The 19,461-nt window shown below is 47.8% G+C and overlaps 1 protein-coding gene across 1 annotated transcript; it reads right to left on the bottom strand.

Annotated features, from left to right (window-relative positions):
* Positions 1 to 192: 192 nt before the first annotated feature.
* LOC109741487 (TOM1-like protein 1) lies at positions 193 to 3,709 on the bottom strand. The gene is made up of 4 exons (XM_020300576.4): positions 3,485 to 3,709; positions 2,736 to 3,259; positions 1,720 to 1,965; positions 193 to 823 (listed from the first exon to the last, which is right to left on the bottom strand). Exons 2-4 carry the CDS (start codon positions 3,252 to 3,254, stop codon positions 413 to 415), a joined length of 1,176 nt encoding a protein of 391 aa, XP_020156165.1. The 5' UTR covers positions 3,255 to 3,259; positions 3,485 to 3,709; the 3' UTR covers positions 193 to 412.
* Positions 3,710 to 19,461: the final 15,752 nt, after the last annotated feature.

Raw genomic sequence — 19,461 nt, 5'->3', positions numbered from 1 at the left:
AAGCAGCATTCAACATGTGACGAATAACTACGGACAATGACAGAATATGAAGCATTCTGTAAGAAATAATACTCCCTCCGTCCCAATAAGTGTCTCAACTTTGTACTAACTTTTAGTACAAAGTTGTCCTAAAGTTGAGACACTTATTTTGGGATGGAGGGAGTAAAATTCAGCATCTGACGCATATAACCATGAAACCAGAAGACGAGAAGTATGCAGCAACTTATCAACTGAACAAACTCTGGAGGACAAGGTATCATCGTATGCAAATAAACAAGCGACCCAAATCCCTAACTGAATGTACGTGCAGTGCAGTCTTCTACTGGATGAATACAGACATCGTTCAGCAGTATAAAAGCAGCAGACATGCTGTGTATCCCTAGAGGAACTCTGGAACTTGCTGGGACGGTATTTAGAAGTTGATTAGGTCATCCTTCTTTGGGTCCTGCCTTTTGGACACGTCCTGGGAACTGCTTCCTCCCTTCTTGCCAAATATCATCTCATCAAGATCATCGAGGATATCATCATCGCCGCCCGACATTGCTCGAGCAGCAGCTGGTTTTCTTACCAGGGCATCCTCATTGCCAACAGTCACGGAATCTTCATGCTCTGTGGCAATTGGTATGACCACTGGCTGTTCTGCACGCGCCGACGCCATGGGCTTCTTCATCTCTTCGTATTTGGATAGCACTTTCAGGACCTCATCGTTCACACTCAAGGCCTCAAAGAGCAAGGCCTCATTGTCTCCAGCCGTCTCGATGAATCTCTGGATAGTATGTTGAGATTGGTAGCATTGTTGCACAAGAGTGGTTGTCAAGTCATCCTGTGGAAGTAGCAGAACCAGTCAAAACACAATAGCAGATAACATTCGCAGTTCATGAATATCACTTTCAACTTCCAGATAAGAGAATCAATCATCACTAGCTTCTCATCAGTTTAAAACCATGTCCAATAAAATGTACTTTAAAGTTTGAAATGTTACAATGACAAAGCATGTTAGATTAGTAACTACTTCCATTTGCACAAAATACAAAGAGTGAGTATTTTTAATGATGCCTGGCTTTGACTGTTTCTTGCTGTTAATGTCATCAGTATCAGGGCATCATTCGTGCTCAATAAAGCAGTAACCAACAATAATTAGATTTTCTAAGTGACTGGCAAATAAGCAATCCAGTTTAGGTAGTACTCCCTCCGTTCCTAAATAACTCTTTTTAGAGATTCCAATATGGACTACATACGGAGCAAAATGTAGTCCATATTGGAATCTCTAAAAAGACTTATATTTAGAAATGGAGAGAGTATGTTACAGACCCACTCCATCAGGACAACAGAGTAAAATGAGCACCTGTTGTAGTAAAATGAGCAAAACACCTGGAACAGATTTTAAGAATAACAATGAACTGCACATGCACATCACCTCATGATTACTAAAGTACACAATCATATCTTATCCAAAATATCATACTCCCTCTGTCCGAAAAAGCTGTACGTTGAGACAAACCAAGTGACAGTACTAGCCTGATCTCTATCAGCAGCACAAAACAGCAACAAGTACAGAAAGAAATTGTTCACTGCAAAAGCTGCTTGAGGAAACCGATCTCACACATAGAAACAGTTATCTATGTCATAATAGGCAGACAAACTAAATCTGAGTGTACAGTATAGTACAGTCAAAAGAATCTATCGAGCTTGGGATAAAGTTATACAAAAGCCAGTTACCTGCAAAGCATCCTGCTGAGGGGAGGATGAAAGAACAGTTGAAAGAAGTTCCATGCTGTTACGGGCCACATCGAAAGCTTCCTTTGTTTCTTCAGCAGTATATGTATGCACATGTACATCTTCGAATATCTGCTGGGAGAAATTTGCAGCAACTTCAGCTTCAGCAACAGAGCGTGGTGGAGTAAATATGGGAGCCAGGCTCTCATTGTCACGTCCAGGAAACCGAATTCCTCTTGATTTCAGGCTCTGTAAAAAAAATAGATTAGCACAATGTACTTGCAACCACCAAGGCACTAACCATTGCCTTGGTTACCAAAGCATGACAAATTCGTACTGCAAGGATAAATCATATGGGTTTATTATATTACCATCAAACTGGACACTGAAACAACTTTTGAATTATTATATTATTTAGCAAAACTGAATAAACAGCAATGCTGGTACTGAAGATACTTAGGGCGCGCTTGGATTGGGTGTATTTGAATACACCGATATTTAATTTACAGGTGTAATTTACTGGGCCAGTAGCGATTTCCGGCTGGAAACGAAACGACGGACGGAGAGGTGTATTGTTTACAGGTGTATTGCTAAGCGAAACGACATTCCAAACACGGCCTTAGTGATTTACAGGCTGATGAATAAAGCAATGACCGCTAGTACTAACCACCAGCTCCTAATCACAGAAGTATGAAATTACTAAAGAGAGGCCTGAGTGGTTCCATGAAGCGACGTACCCCTTTGCTAACGGCTAAAATAACCTTCAGCAGGTTGGTCCTAAATTGGATTCCCTTCCTTGCTTACATAATGGGGCAGCAGAGATTATCGTGGCTTTATTTATAAATCGGGGCGAAAGCCTATTTCAAGGAGATTATCATGGCTGATTTTTTTATGAACAGGTTGGAAAATTAACCTCACTGCCACGGGACAAAATTAACAAATCTAAACATAATACACCAATTTGTACTGCTGACTTCTCTAGTGATGGAGGAACGAAATAAAGGGGACATCAATTTTACCTTGTAGGTTTGCTCATAGACCGGCAAGTAGCGGAGCTCATCACCAGACTCTCCCCATGCCTCAATGAGCGTAAGGGCCTTGTTCCTGTTATTGACCACCGTCTGGGGGTCATCAATCAGCCTGACCATCTCATCGAGAATCCTCTCGGCCGCAACCTCGGAGAAGGCCTTCTCGCAGTTCTTGACGATGGTCTCGAGGAGGAAGAGGGCGAGGAACTGAACCCTGGCCTCCTTGAGCATGATCCGCTTCTTGATCCCGCGGATCAGGTCGACGCTGTTCACCTTCTCGGTGTTGATCAGGTCGCAGATTTCGAGGTTGGCGGCCCAGTCGGGCCCCTCGAGGTTCTCGGCGGTGGCGTCCTCGACGATCTTGTCCGCCGGGGTCTGCGCCTGGAAGAGCTCCTTCATCTTGAAGCTCATGGAGCTCATGCCGGCCTGCATCTGCTTGCCCACCTCCGACCCGGTGATCTTGAGGCGCTCGCCGAGGGCGTTCACTTTCTCCATCAGATTGTCGCTCATTTTCGCTACCGAAACGCAAAGAAAAATCGCACGGCACCGTTAGATTAACGCGTCGGCGCGGAAGTTCAATCCGAACGAAGGAACGAGCAATTTCTTTCTGATCTAATCTAATCTAGTTGAATTGTTAGTGGACCAGAGGATCGAAACTGAAAGGGAGGGCGCAACCAACCGCCGGACCGAAATTGGGGGAAAGCGGAGGAACGATCGAGGGTTTGGGGCCGAGACGATACCTTCCGCGGTGAGAATCGGGGGAGGGGGGAGTCGAATCGAACTGCGGCGAGGGCCTCGCACGCGTGGTGGCGTAGATTTGACCGGCCGCCCCGCGTGGTTTGTTCGTTGGAGTTCTTGCGCCCGCCGGTGCCTTCCAGTCGAGGTCTCCTTCGGCTTTTGGGGGGCTTTTGGTGCCGCTGCCAAGTGCCAACAACTGTTGTACTTTAGGGAGGAGTCGTCTTTTCCTTCCACGCGCTCGCAGCATATTCTTCTCAGAATAATAAATAACCCGGGCCACTAAAAAAACCGGTTAGATTAGGCAGACCGCGCCCTCTGCACATTGAACCGTATGTCTTCTGACTTGGTACTGTGATAAAGTGTTATGAAGTCGACGGGTAGATCGTTTTCCTCTCGTCCCTGGCGGCTGGAACCCTAGCCGCCGCCAGGGAAGGCCGATCTTCCAACGCCGCTCTCCGGCGGCTCCCCTCCGCCGGCGACCTCGGTCGTCGGTGGTGGGGAGGGGGGGGGGGGGGGGGGGAGCGCCGGATCCACGCGTGTGGATCGTTTTTACTCTCGTAGTCTAGGTTTTTAGGTTGTTCATCGTCTTTGCTTCAGCGGCGACGATGACAACGCTGAATAAAGATTCTTCGGATCCTTTCTTGACGAGGCCATCGGTCCTATGGTTGGGGGTGGATTTGGAAACCAGTCTGTTCAAGCAAGAATGGCGTGGCGGCGGCGGCATCCTCGTGGTGGACCTGTGTCCTCGGGCTCCGCCGTTGCGACGATGTTTGCTCTAGCGTCGGCGCGGAGCTTGGGAGATAGTCCAGGAGCGATGCAGATTGTGGTCTGTATCGACGACATCTGGAAGACGGAGCATGTGCTGGGCTCGTGGTTCATGGATGGCAGATATGGTTTCCTCCTTCGGCGTTTTAGTCGTGGTGGGGTGCTAGATCTGGAGTTCGATGACGTGTCCGGGGTGTTGCCCCGGTCTGATTCGTTCAACAGTAAGGGCTTCACTTTTGGTGAGCCACCTTGGAGGTCCGCAAAGCTGCATATCAGCGATGGAGCCGCGTCGAGCTCGGGTGAGAAGGTGATTCGTCATTCTTTTCTTCGGTGGCTACTGTGGTGGTGCCGGAGGCAGGTGACGGGCGTTGGTGTCAAGCTCAGAGATGTTCTGATATCTTTTCAGTTTTGTCATGTCGGTTTTTACGTGACTTGTACTTTGTTCTTTTATGATATGTCAGTGGATTTGTTCATGCACGGTAGTAGATGGTAACCCACCCAGTGATAATTCGCCCACATCCGTCGCGGATGGCCGGTCCGGCGTCTTTTTTCCCGCAAACCGGGGGAGAGACGTTTTGCTCGTGTCCGGACCGATGCCACGCATGTGTCTACAACCATGGCACATGAAAAACCCTCTTCCTCATTCACGCTATTTTTCACTTGAAGCAGTTGCCCGCATTTATGCTGCTCTAGAGCGGAAACTCTGCATTGACGCCGACCCAAAGCAGATGTGACCTTTTCATTGGTGCTGGTATTGAAGCGGCTTGCCGGCCAAAAGCGCCGCCCACGTCGCGTCCCCGGTGTCCGCACATATTCAATGCCGGAGATGCGTTATTGGACGGGACGGGACGAGACGGGTATGTACCGCATTCAAACGGGATGCCCATCTGTCCGCCGGTCGCCATTAAATAGACACACATGCCAAGAAACTAACTCCGCCCCCCGCGCATTGACACATCCGGACAATTGGGCTCACCGACATCCACTATTTAAAGGTGGCCACTCCTGGCTCAAACCACACCACTCTATGCTCGATCCACACCCTTCTCTGGTGCACCATATCCGACATGACTACGAGCGGGAATGCATTGTAGGGGAGCCTGTCAGCAAAACAGGAGCTCGAGGTGGCTGCCTTTGCGGCCGCCTGATAGAGCCGTCGTGCCAGGCGGATAGAGGCCGACATGCCCGCCAGCTCCCTAGAGGTCTCCGGCGACGACCCCACGATGAAGGCGGGCTCCAACGACGACTCAACGCCGGAGCCCGCATCAGTCTATGACGGCTGTTGGGGAACGTAGTTGAAAGGATCGATACGGTCGACTAGAGGGGGGGGGTGAATAGGAGACTACAAATTTTACTCTTTCTTGTCAATTTTAAGGCTTAGCGGATAAAAAGGGTTCACTAGATATGCAACTAGGTGAACACAACCTATATGACAAGCAAGCTCTAAGCTAAATATGCTAGGCAACAAACTAATTAGCAAGCCAACAAGCATACAAGGCTAAGTAAAGTGCGGGAAAGGATTAACCACAAGTGAGACGAGGACGCGGATTTTATCCCGAAGTTCACTCTTCCTTGGGGAAGAGCTACTCTCCGTTTGGAGCGGTGCCGGAGCCAAAGCTTGCGGAACGCCACCGAAGGCTCACCGTAATCTCCTCCGAGTCACCCCTAACGGATGAGCCTCGAATCACTCGGGGTTGGTCTTGAAGGCGACCACCACACCTTTACAAACTTCTCCGGAGCACACCACAAGCAAGGAAGCTTCCGGAGGAACCTCTAACCGCCTAGGAGCCCAAGCTCCAAGAGTAACAAGTCATGGTGGATGAATGTTGCGGGGAACGCGATTTGGTTTGGTCAAAGAGTAGATCGGGTCTTGCTCTCCCAATCCCCAAAGTTTCAACAAGATTGGGTGGAGGGAATGAGAGTAGTGAGCAAAATGGGGTGTAGCAATGGAGGAGCTCAACAAGACATTAGGGTTGAGGGATGGAGGAGGAAGAAGGGGGCTTATATAGTGTTCTTGGCCGGGAGGGGATTTCTGCCCGTTGGACCCCGTGCGCACGGGCCAAGTCAGCCCCGTGCGCACGGGGTGTCCAGTGAGTTTCGAGGTACCCCGTGCGCACGGGGGTCAGAGACCCCGTGCGCACGGGGTGTCCCGAAATATTCTGACTACCCCGTGCGCACGGGGGTCAGAGACCCCGTGCACACGGGGTGTCCAGAAGATTTCTGATGAAACATCACAGGACACCACGGCAACGCACACAATAAGTGGAATATCTGAGGAGGTGTAGGAGGGCTGGTGTATCTGTCTTGGAGGCATTCCCACACGACACTAAATCCACGAAGACCCCTCTTGATAGTGCGGTTTTACCTACGACTCAAATCGAACCAAAACGAAAAACCTTCGAGTCGCCGGTAACCACGCCTTTGATCTTTTTGGACTGGGGGGTCGCACACCTCCATCAATGGACACCTTGGAACCAAAGTCCTGAGATAAACTTTAGCAACCAACATTAGTTCCACCAACCACATTGTCATCACACCAAAATATAATCTAAGTTATACTTGCACTTTCAATCTCCCCCTTTTTGGTGCATTGATGACAATATGGTTAGGACATGGCATACATGATACAACTTAAGTAAACAGCCATGCGACAATAGTTGATCAAAGGAGCTCCCCCTATATATGTGCAAGGAAAAAAATGCTTGATTATGCATCAAGCACACACATATGAGGCTCCCCCTAGATCCACATTGTCAAGGCATGCGATCAACATAATAATACCCAACACGGTGCCTAGATCACATGCAAGTGTGGTGAGCAGAAAACGTGAGACTAACCTATAGAAGCTTGATCATACTCCACAAGATATATCAACATAAGCATAGATAAATTCCATAAAGTAGATAGTCTCTCACATAGACTAGGTAGCTCACGACCACACCGCGAAAGCAAGTAAATAAGAGTATCTCAAGCCAAATAAACACAACCAAAACAAACGAGGCCTTCTTGAGATCTCACCCAACTGAAACCAACTGCAAACGCCCCTAATAGAACACTTCTCCCCCTTTGTCATCAAGACAACAAAAAGGGAAAAGGCGATGCTAACGAGACTCTAGACAAGAGGAGGTGCGCTCAAAGCATCATCATCATCATCATCAAAGTGCCATCCCTCCAAGGGAAAAGAATGAGCTATGGCCACACTGTCGTTGTCCTCGGACCCTGGACCAACCTCCTCACCAGCTGCAGCACGCTCAGCCTTCTTCTGACGCCTCACCAGCTTGCCCTTGTTGATCTCCTTGACCTGACGGCGCTGAATGGACTGACACATTTTGAACATGTTGCTCACGGTCTTCAGAAGAGACTTCTTCTCCTCTCTGGTGAAACTGGCATCAGTAGCAACCTGCTTCCCTTTGCTACGCGAAATCCGCACATAGGATGAACATCCCTTAGTGTAGGTAGCACGATCCTCAGGCCTGGGGTTGCGCCCCTTCTTGGGAGGCACATATGGTGGAGGAGCAGCCGGAAGCCAGTTGGCATCACGCTTCGGAAAGGAGGTGCGATACTTGGCAATGTACCTGGCGGGACAAACAGACTCAATCAAAGCTTGGATGAACGGAGCATAGATGCATGACTTGTTCTCCTGAACACACTGCCTGATCTCAAAGAACATGAAGTCCAGAACATGCACTTTCTTCTTGTCATGAAGGTAGACAAAGATGTCCAACATGGAGCTCCTCAGATTGTGAGAGTCCCCGGTCTTAGGATTAAGCGTGTACCTAAGAATGTGACGCATAGTATCATAGGTTGGCTTCAAATGTTTGATAGAACCGGTGGTGAAGGCCTTGTCTGGCTTGTAAGCAAAAGCAATCTCATCCTTGTCTCTACCTGTCTCACGAGCACGGCCATACTCAGGATGCTCCTCAGCAAAGAACCGATACGGAATGATGTCAGAGAACTTGGCCATGGAGGCCTCACACTCATATGTGCCAGACATCCAAGTCATAGTGCAAGCCTCATCACTGTGGAAGTATACGGTGGCAAAGAACTGCATCACAAGATCTTCACTGTACGGATGGTGGAAGGCGACGAACGGGATCAAGCCAAGCCTCCCAAGAGCATTATACACACCGGGATAGATATGATCATTGTCCCGAAGAGCCTCCACATTGATTTGCTTGTGGGGGGCAAACTTGTTTTTCTTGGTCATGATCAGCTCAGAGAACACACGGTGTTGAAAATCACTCTTGAATCTTGGGTCAACCCCTGCATCAGTGTTTGGCACATAGGGGAAATCCTGCCTGCGAGCCCAAAGCTCTGGCTTGGTCCACTTAGAGAGAGGTAGATTCTTGACATTCCGACCTCCTGGGAGCACATGTTCCTCTCCTTCCTCCTCATCAACATCATCAGCAGAATCATCCTCATCTTCTATCTCTGCATCTGCGGGGTTCTCATAGTGAGCATCTTCCTGCGAATCATACTCCTCTTCTGAATCCTCGGAGGCTTCAATCACTGGCTGCTTGGAGGCGGCACGGCGAACACGGCCCAGCTCAGAGCCCTGACCAATTCTTTCGGATGGCTGATGAAGAGCCAAAGTGAATTCCCTGGAACCTGCCTTGGTGCGCTTGCGACGGAGCTCGGACCTCTTGTCAGCAGAGTCTGAAACACAATAGCAACAAAACACAACAAACACGAGAGACACAAATAAGTACAAGTGCTCGAGAAGCTGGCGAGGAATGGAAGACAGAGAAGAAACAGGACTGGCACCACTGTGTACCTCGTGCACACGGGGGTCTGACCACCGTGTACACGGGGGTCCCGTGCGCACGGTACAAGGCCCGTGGACACGGGGTTCGCCCAGCGGCAACCACTTCCAGATCGAGATCCGGGAGTGAGTGCGGCAGGGAGAACCGCCACAGTAATGCCCATCCGATTCTAGTGTATCACAAGGGAACGACTGGCCTAGACTAGTAGAGGAGGAAACCCTAGACTAATAAGGATCCAAGGAGGAAAAAGAAGGACAAGGGGAGGGGGATACTAGAGGAGGACCCCATCCCGGGAGATCTCCACGGAGCAGCGAAGTCCCACAGCGCACGGAGGAGCACCGGCGACAAGGAGGCGACGACGGCGGCCTGGAGGCGATCTGGGGCGTGGAGGGGGCGACTGGGTGGGAAAGAACCCAAACCCCCCCACGTCCCACCTCTTCAGGGCCAGAAACCGCAGACCCCGTGCGCACGGTACAAGGGCCATGGGCACGGGGTCCCCGTGCGCACGGTACAAGGGCCGTGGGCACGGGGTATCCAGAGGATTTTGACAGGAAGAATCTTGTTGGGTTATGGCTAAATGCAAATTCTTACCAAGACCCCAAAGAGCATTTCCGCCTCACTTCTGAACACGTCGCAGAAGAAATCCAACACTACTAGAAAGGAGTATGTGTAGCACTTGCACTGGAAGAGAATCGAGAAACACACACACACCGAAACACGAACACAAGGACAAGAAGAACCACACAAAAAAAGAAAAAAAAGATCCAACCTCCAACGGAGGGCGGTGGACGAAGCCACCATGTTTGAGTTTGTTTGGTATGGCACCGCGAAGATATGAACCTTGGGCCCAAGACCAATACTCGTCTTTGAAGCACAAATGCCATCTTCAAATGGCTAATGTGAAAGATTTTGTTCAATTTATGCACTAGTAGGATAAGATAGCTCATTAGTTGAGCTAGCTCCCCCTACTTAGGTGCCTACATCTAAAACAAGATACTAGTAGAGTATGTGTGTGTATGCAAGAACCTCAATCCAAGTTACTTATATCCACGATATTCAGCTCATGCCTTAACTCGCGGAATCTTGCTTCATCAAGTGGCTTGGTGAAAATGTCGGCAAGTTGCTTCTCGGTGTTGACATGGAATAAATCAATGTCTCCCTTGGCCACATGATCTCGAATGAAGTGATGACGAATCTCAATATGTTTGGTTCGGCTATGTTGCACTGGATTGTCGGCGATCTTGATTGCACTTTCATTATCACAAAATAGAGGCACTTTGTCACATTTGACACCATAATCCATCAAAGTTTGCCTCATCCATAATAATTGTGCACAACAACTTCCTGCGGCAACGTACTCGGCCTCGGCGGTTGAAAGGGACACACAATTCTGCTTCTTTGAAGACCAACTTACCAATGACCTCCCTAGGAATTGACATGACCCGGAAGTGGACTTGCGGTCTACCTTGTCTCCGGCCCAATCCGAATCCGAATATCCCAATAACTTGAAAGTTGCTCCTTTGGGATACCAAAGGCCCAAGTTTGGGGTATGAACCAAATATCGAAGGATTCTTTTCACTGCCGAAAAATGGCTCTCCTTGGGAGCGGATTGAAATCTTGCACACATACACACACTCAACATAATATCTGGCCTAGATGCACAAAGGTAAAGCAAAGAACCGATCATAGAGCGATATACCTTTTGATCCACATCTTTACCATTGGGATCAAGATTAAGTTGGCCATTTGTGGGCATGGGCGTCTTCATGGGCTTGACATCTTGCATTTTGAACCTCTTGAGCATGTCTTGAATATAAAGTGCTTGGTTGATGAAGGTTCCTCCTCTCAATTGCTTCACTTGAAATCCGAGGAAAAACTTCAACTCTCCCATCATGCTCATAGCAAATTACTTGGTCATAAGATTCTCAAACTCAACATTAATAGCATGGTTAGTGGAACCAAAAATAATATCATCAACATATATTTGGCACACAAACAATTCTCCTTTTACCCTCTTCGTGAAGAGAGTGGAATCTATTAACCCGATCTGGAACCCCTTCTCGCTTAAGAACGCCGTAAGGTGATCATACCAAGCACGAGGTGCTTGTTTAAGTCCATAGAGCGCCTTATGGAGTTCATAAACGTGAGAGGGGTGACCGGGATCTTCGAAACCGGGAGGTTGTTTGACATACACCAACTCCTTAAGAGGACCATTAAGAAATGCACTCTTCACATCCATTTGATACAATTTAAAATCATGATGTGAAGCATATGCAAGCAAGATACGAATGGACTCAAGACGGGCAACGGGGGCAAAGGTTTCACCGAAGTCCAAACCTTCAACTTGGGTGAACCCTTGTGCCACTAACCTTGCCTTGTTTCTAGTGACTTGTCCATGCTCATCTTGTTTGTTCTTAAAGATCCACTTTGTTCCAATGACATTATGATGTTCTTTGGGTCTCTTCACAAGAGTCCATACTTTGTTGCGGGTGAAGTTGTTGAGTTCTTCATGCATGGCATTTACCCAATCCGGGTCGTCAAGTGCATCTTCAACCTTAAGGGGCTCAACACAAGAAACAAACGAGTGATGTTCACAAAAGTTTGCCAAACGTCTACGAGTAGTTACCCCTTTGTTGATGCTTCCATAAATGTTGTCGGTGAGATGTTGAAGATGCTTTAACTTGGCGGCCGCTTTTTGCACTTTGAGGGTAAGCTCTTCTTCACTTGGTTTTGAACTTGTGGAAGAAGCTTGGCCTTGGGAATGCTTTAGCCTTGGAGACACCCTTCTCTTCACAACCTCTAGTTCTTGATCACTTGGATGTGATGATGTGGAAGACACTTGAGGTTGGGATTGATCTTGATCTTGATCAAGAGCTTGACCTTGGGCCTCACGGATTGGTTCTTCGCCATTTGGTTGAGCTTGCCCTTGATCTTGCTCGGGAACATGAGGGACTTGATCTTGTTCTTGGATAGGTTCATGATTTCCCATAGCATCTTGACCTTGTGGTGGCGGTGATGACTTCCCTTGTGGAGAATCCACAAGAGGGGCTCTTACTCCTTCTTCTTCTACTTGGACTTGGGGTGTTTCTTGTGGACGAATGTGGCCTATCCCCATAGTCCTTATAGCTTGTGAAGGAGCCTCATCACCTACAACACTAGGAACAATTTGCTCCGCACGGGAACCGTTATCTTCATCAAACTCCACATTTACCGTTTCCTCAATACATCCGGTGGATTTGTTGAGAACACGGTAAGCATGAGAGTTTGATGCATATCCAACAAATATGCCCTCATAAGCTTTAGGCGCAAACTTAGCTAAACGGGATTTCTTATTTAGAATGAAACACTTACAACCGAATACTCGAAAGTATTTGACGTTAGGCTTTCTCCCGATTAGGAGTTCGTAGGGAGTCTTGTTCTTGAGCTTACGAAGATAAAGCCGGTTTGTAGCATGGCACGCGGTGTTGATGGCTTCGGCCCAAAGCTTGTATGGAGACTTGTACTCATCAAGCATGGTCCTTGCCATCTCAATGAGAGTCCGGTTCTTCCTTTCCGCAACACCATTTTGTTCGGGAGTGTATGGCGCGGCATATTGATGCTTGATCCCCTCATCGCTCAAGAACTCGTTCATAGTGTAATTTTTGAACTCGGTGCCGCTGTCACTTCGAATTGCCTTGATCTCACAATTATGTTGACGTTGAGCTTCTTTGGCAAAGTTGATGAAGGTGTCTTGAGTTTCATCTTTAGTCTTGAGAAAGAACACCCATGTATATCTTGTATAGTCATCGACAATGACAAGGCAATACCTCCTCCCTCCCAAACTATCATAAGATGGAGGCCCAAAGAGATCCAAGTGAATGAGCTCGAGAGGCCTCAAAGTGGTAATGATAGTCGTCACCTTATGAGCTTTTTCATGAAGTTTTCCGGCAATGCAAGCACTACAAGGACGATCTTTGGCAAAAGACACATTGGTTAGTCCAAGGATGTGCTCCCCCTTTAAGAGAGCTTGTAAATTTCTCATGCCAACGTGTGCTAGCCGACGGTGCCAAAGCCACCCCACGTCGGCCTTGGCCATTAGACATGTTGCAAGATAAGTTTTCTCATTTGAGAAATCAACCACGTAAAGGTTGTCTTCAACATGCCCAACAAAGACCACTTTGAGATTGCTTCTCTTAAAGACGGTCACATGAAATTCACCGAAATGAGAATCATAACCGGCACGTGCCAATTGAATCGTAGAAAGTAAATTGTAGTGAAGGGATTGAACAAGCATGACATTCTTAAGTGATGCATCACTAGAGATTACCACCTTGCCCAAACCCAATACCTTGCCCTTGCTATTGTCACCAAAAGAGATGTTTGAAGTGGCCTTGAGCGAATCAATGAACTCCACAAGCATCTCCCTCTCTTCGGTCATATGATTGGCGCAACCACTATCGATCACCCATTGTGTTCCACCGGAGGTATAGTCCTACAAGAATCAAGCTTTGATTTTAGGTCCCCATTTTGCAATGGGTCCTAGAGAGTTAGCAACAAGGGTCTGAGGAACCCAAATAGTCCAAGCATAATCATCATAGTTAGTGCCAACAAATTTAGCAAAGGTATAACCATCATCTCCTCTCATGAGGACATAAGATGGGTTGTTCTTGCCGGCAAACTCTTTGGGAATGGCCTTGTCCCTAGTGACCTTGCCATCCCCAACATTCCCTTTTTCCTTCTCCTTCTCCTTGTGTCCTTCATGAACAAATGCTATCTTTTGTTGGGGAGGAGGAGTAGGACCGATCTTCTTATTGTGGCTCTCTTCTTGGTCTTCTTCTTCTTAGAAGAGGGGTCAAACCCAATTCCCTCCTTGGCAACACACTCCTTTTGGTTGCTCAAGAGGTCATTGAGGTTTTTCTCCCCTTGAATGCACGACACAAGCCCTTTCTCAATTTGGGCTTTTAACTTCTTATTCTCCTCTTGGAGAGAGGTGCAATCATGAGCAAAGTTAGCCGTACAAGATTCATCATTTAAATCAATATGAGGGACGAAAGTAAGAGCCTTAATGGTTGTAGCTTTAAGTTGAGCATAAGACTCGGTGAGGGCAATGAGGTCACCTTTGACAACCTTGGAACTAGTCACAAGGAGCTCATGTTCCTCAACAAGTCTCGTGTGATCAACTAGAAGCTTTTCAACCCTTACTTTAAGGGCATCTTTGTTCTCAAGAGCAAGTTGCAATGCATCATCGGTTTTAACAAAGTCAATTTTATGAGAAGACAAGGCTTCCTCAAGTGATGCTCTCATGACACTCTCTTCATGTAGCTCGTGCTCAAGGAGTTCGACTCTCTCTTTTTCCTCTATGAGGAGGTTTTCAACGTTCTCAATAAAATCATCGTGTTCGGCGAGTGATTTAAGGAGATCGCTAAAACGAGCACGAGCTTCACCATGAAGAGTTTTCATGAAAGCCATCAAGGATTCCTCATCATTATCCACACCATCATCACACTCATCCTCCACTATCTCACATGAAACATTGGGAGTGTGGATGAAGGGTTTTAGAGATTTGGACTTTGTTTTTACCTCTTTGGCCATGAGGCAATGATGAGTGAACGGCTTGTCCTCGTTGGGAGAGTTGAAGAGGCCGGTGGTGGAGGAGGAGGTAGTGGCATGCATGGCAATGGCGGCCGTGCCCACATGATCATCATCACCGTCATCTTCATCTCCGGACATGTACTCCTCATGAACAAGAGCCTTGTCATCTTTCCTCTTGGAAAACTTGGTGAACTTCTTCTTCTTGAGCACAAGCTTCTCGGACTTGTCTTCACGTCTCTCATAAGGACAATCGTGCACAAAATGTCTTGGGCTATCACAATTGTAGCATTTTCTTCGTCCAAACGATCTTCCTTGCAGATTCTTCCCTTTGTTTGCCATGGTCGCGGAATATTTCTTGACCAAGAGAGCCAAGTCTTCCGCAAAGTCATTTGCCGGGCATGAGGTGTCAACATCTTCCTCACAAGTCTCTTCAACAACTTCTTCATCCCTTGAGGGTTGGGCAACTACTTTCTTGGCCTTCAATGCAAGATTTGAGTTCTTGGTGGCTTGAGCTATGGCAAAGGTCTTCTTGGACTTGGTCTCCAAAAGAACATGAGTTGAGAAAGTGGCTACAACTTGTGCCGCGGTCAACTTTTGATAGTCCGGGTGTTGATGTATCATCATCACCATGGTATGTTCCGTGAGAACCATAACATCAATGAACTTGTCCTTAATGAAATCATCATTTGCCCAAGTGCACCCAAAGGTTCTCAAATTGAGCACAAGAGACTTCAACCTTCGATATACCTCTTCCGCGGACTCACCCTCATTTCTCACAAATAGGTTGACTTCTTGCTTGAGCAAAGCCAACCGAGATCTTCGAATTGCTTCATCACCTTCGAGGGCCTCCTCAAGGCAATCCCAAATTTCCTTGGCGGTCTTGAGTAGAGCAATGGAGTCACTATAGTCATCGGTCACCGCGGTGCGCAACATGTTGTGGGCGGTAGCATTGAGTTGATCATCAACCGCTTCTCTTGGAGTGAGATTCATGGGATCCTTGGGGTTGAAACCGTTGACCACAATCCACCATAGTTGTGTAGATGCACTGCGAATATGAGACTCCATATCTAGCTTCCACTTAGCAAACGCGTTAGCTTTCAAAGGGGGCGGAGGCCCCACAGGATTAATGCGAGGGTGCTGCAAGGGTTGTGGTGAGTAAAAGGGTTCCACGGCATTGTACTTGGGAACTTGAGTGCGAGCCGAGGATGCAAGAGATTCTCTCGAATCATCCGCATCATGAACCGCATTTGGATCAAATGAGTTTGAGGCGGATGTCGAGGGCTTTAAGCGAGCATCAATTTCCTCCTTGACCGAGGAGCGAACTTCTTTCAACATAGCAGTTTTGAGGTCCGCAAACATTGAAAGAATATCGGCCGCGGTCAACGGGGCCCCCGGGTTAATGAGGGTGACGGGAGCAACGGCCGGAGCAACAAGTGCGTCGACCGCGGCGGGGGGTAGGTTTTGACCATCCTCCGCAAGTGGTGCGTCACCTCCCTCATTCCCTAGATCGACCATATCCTCTAAGGTTGTAAAACCTTATATTAGAGCACGAGGCTCTGATACCAATTGAAAGGATCGATACGGTCGACTAGAGGGGGGGGGTGAATAGGAGACTACAAATTTTACTCTTTCTTGTCAATTTTAAGGCTTAGCGGATAAAAAGGGTTCACTAGATATGCAACTAGGTGAACACAACCTATATGACAAGCAAGCTCTAAGCTAAATATGCTAGGCAACAAACTAATTAGCAAGCCAACAAGCATACAAGGCTAAGTAAAGTGCGGGAAAGGATTAACCACAAGTGAGACGAGGACGCGGATTTTATCCTGAAGTTCACTCTTCCTTGGGGAAGAGCTACTCTCCGTTTGGAGCGGTGCCGGAGCCAAAGCTTGCGGAACGCCACCGAAGGCTCACCGTAATCTCCTTCGAGTCACCCCCAACGGATGAGCCTCGAATCACTCGGGGTTGGTCTTGAAGGCGTCCACCACACCTTTACAAATTTCTCCGGAGCACACCACAAGCAAGGAAGCTTCCGGAGGAACCTCTAACCGCCTAGGAGCCCAAGCTCCAAGAGTAACAAGTCATGGTGGCTGAATGTTGCGGGGAACGCGATTTGGTTTGGTCAAAGAGTAGATCGGGTCTTGCTCTCCCAATCCCCAAAGTTTCAACAAGATTGGGTGGAGGGAATGAGAGTAGTGAGCAAAATGGGGTGTAGCAATGGAGGAGCTCAACAAGACATTAGGGTTGAGGGATGGAGGAGGAAGAAGGGGGCTTATATAGTGTTCTTGGCCGGGAGGGGATTTCTGCCCGTTGGACCCCGTGCGCACGGGCCAAGTCAGCCCCGTGCGCACGGGGTGTCCAGTGAGTTTCGAGGTACCCCGTGCGCACGGGGTGTCCCGAAATATTCTGACTACCCCGTGCGCACGGGGGTCAGAGACCCCGTGCACACGGGGTGTCCAGAAGATTTCTGATGAAACATCACAGGACACCACGGCAAAGCACACAATAAGTGGAATATCTGAGGAGGTGTAGGAGGGCTGGTGTATCTGTCTTGGAGGCATTCCCACACGACACTAAATCCACGAAGACCCCTCTTGATAGTGCGGTTTTACCTACGACTCAAATCAAACCAAAACGAAAAACCTTCGAGTCGCCGGTAACCACGCCTTTGATCTTTTTGGACTGGGGGGTCGCACACCTCCATCAATGGACACCTTGGAACCAAAGTCCTGAGATAAACTTTAGCAACCAACATTAGTTCCACTAACCACATTGTCATCACACCAAAATATAATCTAAGTGATACTTGCACTTTCAATAGTATTTCCAAAAAAATCCTACGATCACGCAATATATATCTAGGAGAAGCATAGCAACGAGCGGGGAGAGTGTGTCCATGTACCCTCGTAGACCGAAAGCGGAAGCGTTTAGTAACGCGGTTGATGTAGTCGAACGTCTTCACGATCCAACCGATCAAGTACCGAACGCACGGCACCTTCGTGATTTGCACACGTTCAGCTCGGTGACGTCCCTCGAACTCTAGATCCAGCTGAGGCCGAGGGAGAGTTTCGTCAGCACGACGGCGTGGTGAAGGTGATGATGAAGTTACCAACGCAGGGCTTCGCCTAAGCACTACGACAATATGACCGAGGTGGAAATCTGTGGAGGGGGGCACCGCACACGGCTAAGAAATCAACTTGTGTGTCTATGGGGCGCCCCCCTCCCCCGTATATAAAGGAGTGGAGGAGGAGGCTGGCCGGCCTCAAGGGGCGCGCTCCAAGGGGGGGAATCCTACTCCTACTAGGAGTAGGTTCCTCCCTTTCCTAGTCCAACTAGGAGGGGAAGGAAAGAGGAAGAGGGAGAGAAGGAAGCCCCCCCAATTCGGATTGGGCTTGGGGGGCATGCGCCTCCACCTGGCCGCCTCCTCCTCTATTCCACTAAAGCCCATAAAGGCCCATTAACCCCCTGGGGGGTTCCGGTAACCCCCGGTACTCCGGAAAATGCCCGAACCTATCCGAAACCTTTTCGGTGTCCAAACATAACCTTCCAATATATCAATCTTTATGTCTCGACCATTTCGAGACTCCTCGTCATGTCCGTGATCACATCCGGGACTCCGAACAACCTTCGGTTCATCAGAACACATAAACTCATATACCGATCTTCATTGAACGTTAAGCGTGCGGACCCTACGGGTTCGAGAACTATGTATACATGATCGAGACTCATCTCCGGTCAATAACCAATAGCGGAACCTGGATGCTCATATTGGCTCCCACATATTCTACGAAGATCTTTATCGGTCAAACCGCATAACAACATACATTGTTCCCTTTGTCATCGGTATGTTACTTGCCTGAGATTCGATCGTTGGTATCACTATACCTAGTTCAATCTCGTTACCGGCAAGTCTCTTTACTCGTTCCGTAGTGCATCATCCCGCAACTAACTCATTAGTCACATTGCTTGCAAGGCTTATAGTGATGTGCATTACCGTGAGGGCCCAGAGATACCTCTCCGACAATTGGAGTGACAAATCCTAATATCGATCTATGCCAACTCAACAAACACCATCGGAGACACCTGTAGAGCATCTTTATAATCACCCAGTTACGTTGTGACGTTTGATAGCACACTAAGTGTTCCTCCGGTATTCGGGAGTTGCATAATCTCATAGTCAGAGGAACATGTATAAGTCATGATGAAATCAATAGCAACAAACTAAACGATCATAGTGCTAAGCTAACGGATGGGTCTTGTCCATCACATTGTTCTCTAATGATGTGATCCCGTTCATCAAATGACAACACATGTCTTGAAGGAAATATGCCCTAGAGGCAATAATAAAGTTGTTATTTATATTTCCTTATATCATGATAAATGTTTATTATCCATGCTAGAATTGTATTAACAGGAAACTTGATACATGTGTGAATACATAGACAAAACATAGTGTCCCTAGTATGCCTCTACTTGACTAGCTCGTTAATCAAAGATGGTTAAGTTTCCTAGCCATAGACATGTGTTGTCATTTTATGAACGGGATCACATCATTAGAGAATGATGTGATGGACAAGACCCATCCGTTAGCTTAGCACTATGATCGTTTTGTTTATTGTTATTGCTTTCTTCATGACTTATACATGTTCCTATGACTATGAGATTATGCAACTCCCGAATACTAGATGAACACTTAGTGTGCTATCAAACATCACAACGTAACTGGGTGATTATAAAGATGCTCTGCAGGTGTCTCCGATGGTGTTTGTTGAGTTGGCATAGATCAAGATTAGGATTTGTCACTCCGATTGTTGGAGAGGTATCTCTGGGCCATCTCGGTAATGCACATCACTATAAGCCTTGCAAGCATTGTGACTAAT

The sequence above is a fragment of the Aegilops tauschii genome, chromosome 6 (assembly GCF_002575655.3).
Source record: "Aegilops tauschii subsp. strangulata cultivar AL8/78 chromosome 6, Aet v6.0, whole genome shotgun sequence".
Taxonomy (NCBI): Eukaryota; Viridiplantae; Streptophyta; class Magnoliopsida; order Poales; family Poaceae; genus Aegilops; species Aegilops tauschii.
The sequence above is the reverse complement of the archived record's forward strand: the minus strand, read 5'-3'. Positions and strand labels throughout refer to the sequence as shown.

What these genes read in the sequence shown, in the direction of transcription:
- LOC109741487 (XM_020300576.4), bottom strand. Translation starts at nt 3,254, where the DNA reads ATGAGCGACAATCTGATGGAGAAAGTGAACGCCCTCGGCGAGCGCCTC. An exon ending in TCTATGAGCAAACCTACAAG is followed by an intron (nt 1,966 to 2,735) that starts GTAAAATTGATG and finishes TTTTTTTTACAG; the next exon opens with AGCCTGAAATCAAGAGGAAT. An exon ending in CTCAGCAGGATGCTTTGCAG is followed by an intron (nt 824 to 1,719) that starts GTAACTGGCTTT and finishes CTACTTCCACAG; the next exon opens with GATGACTTGACAACCACTCT.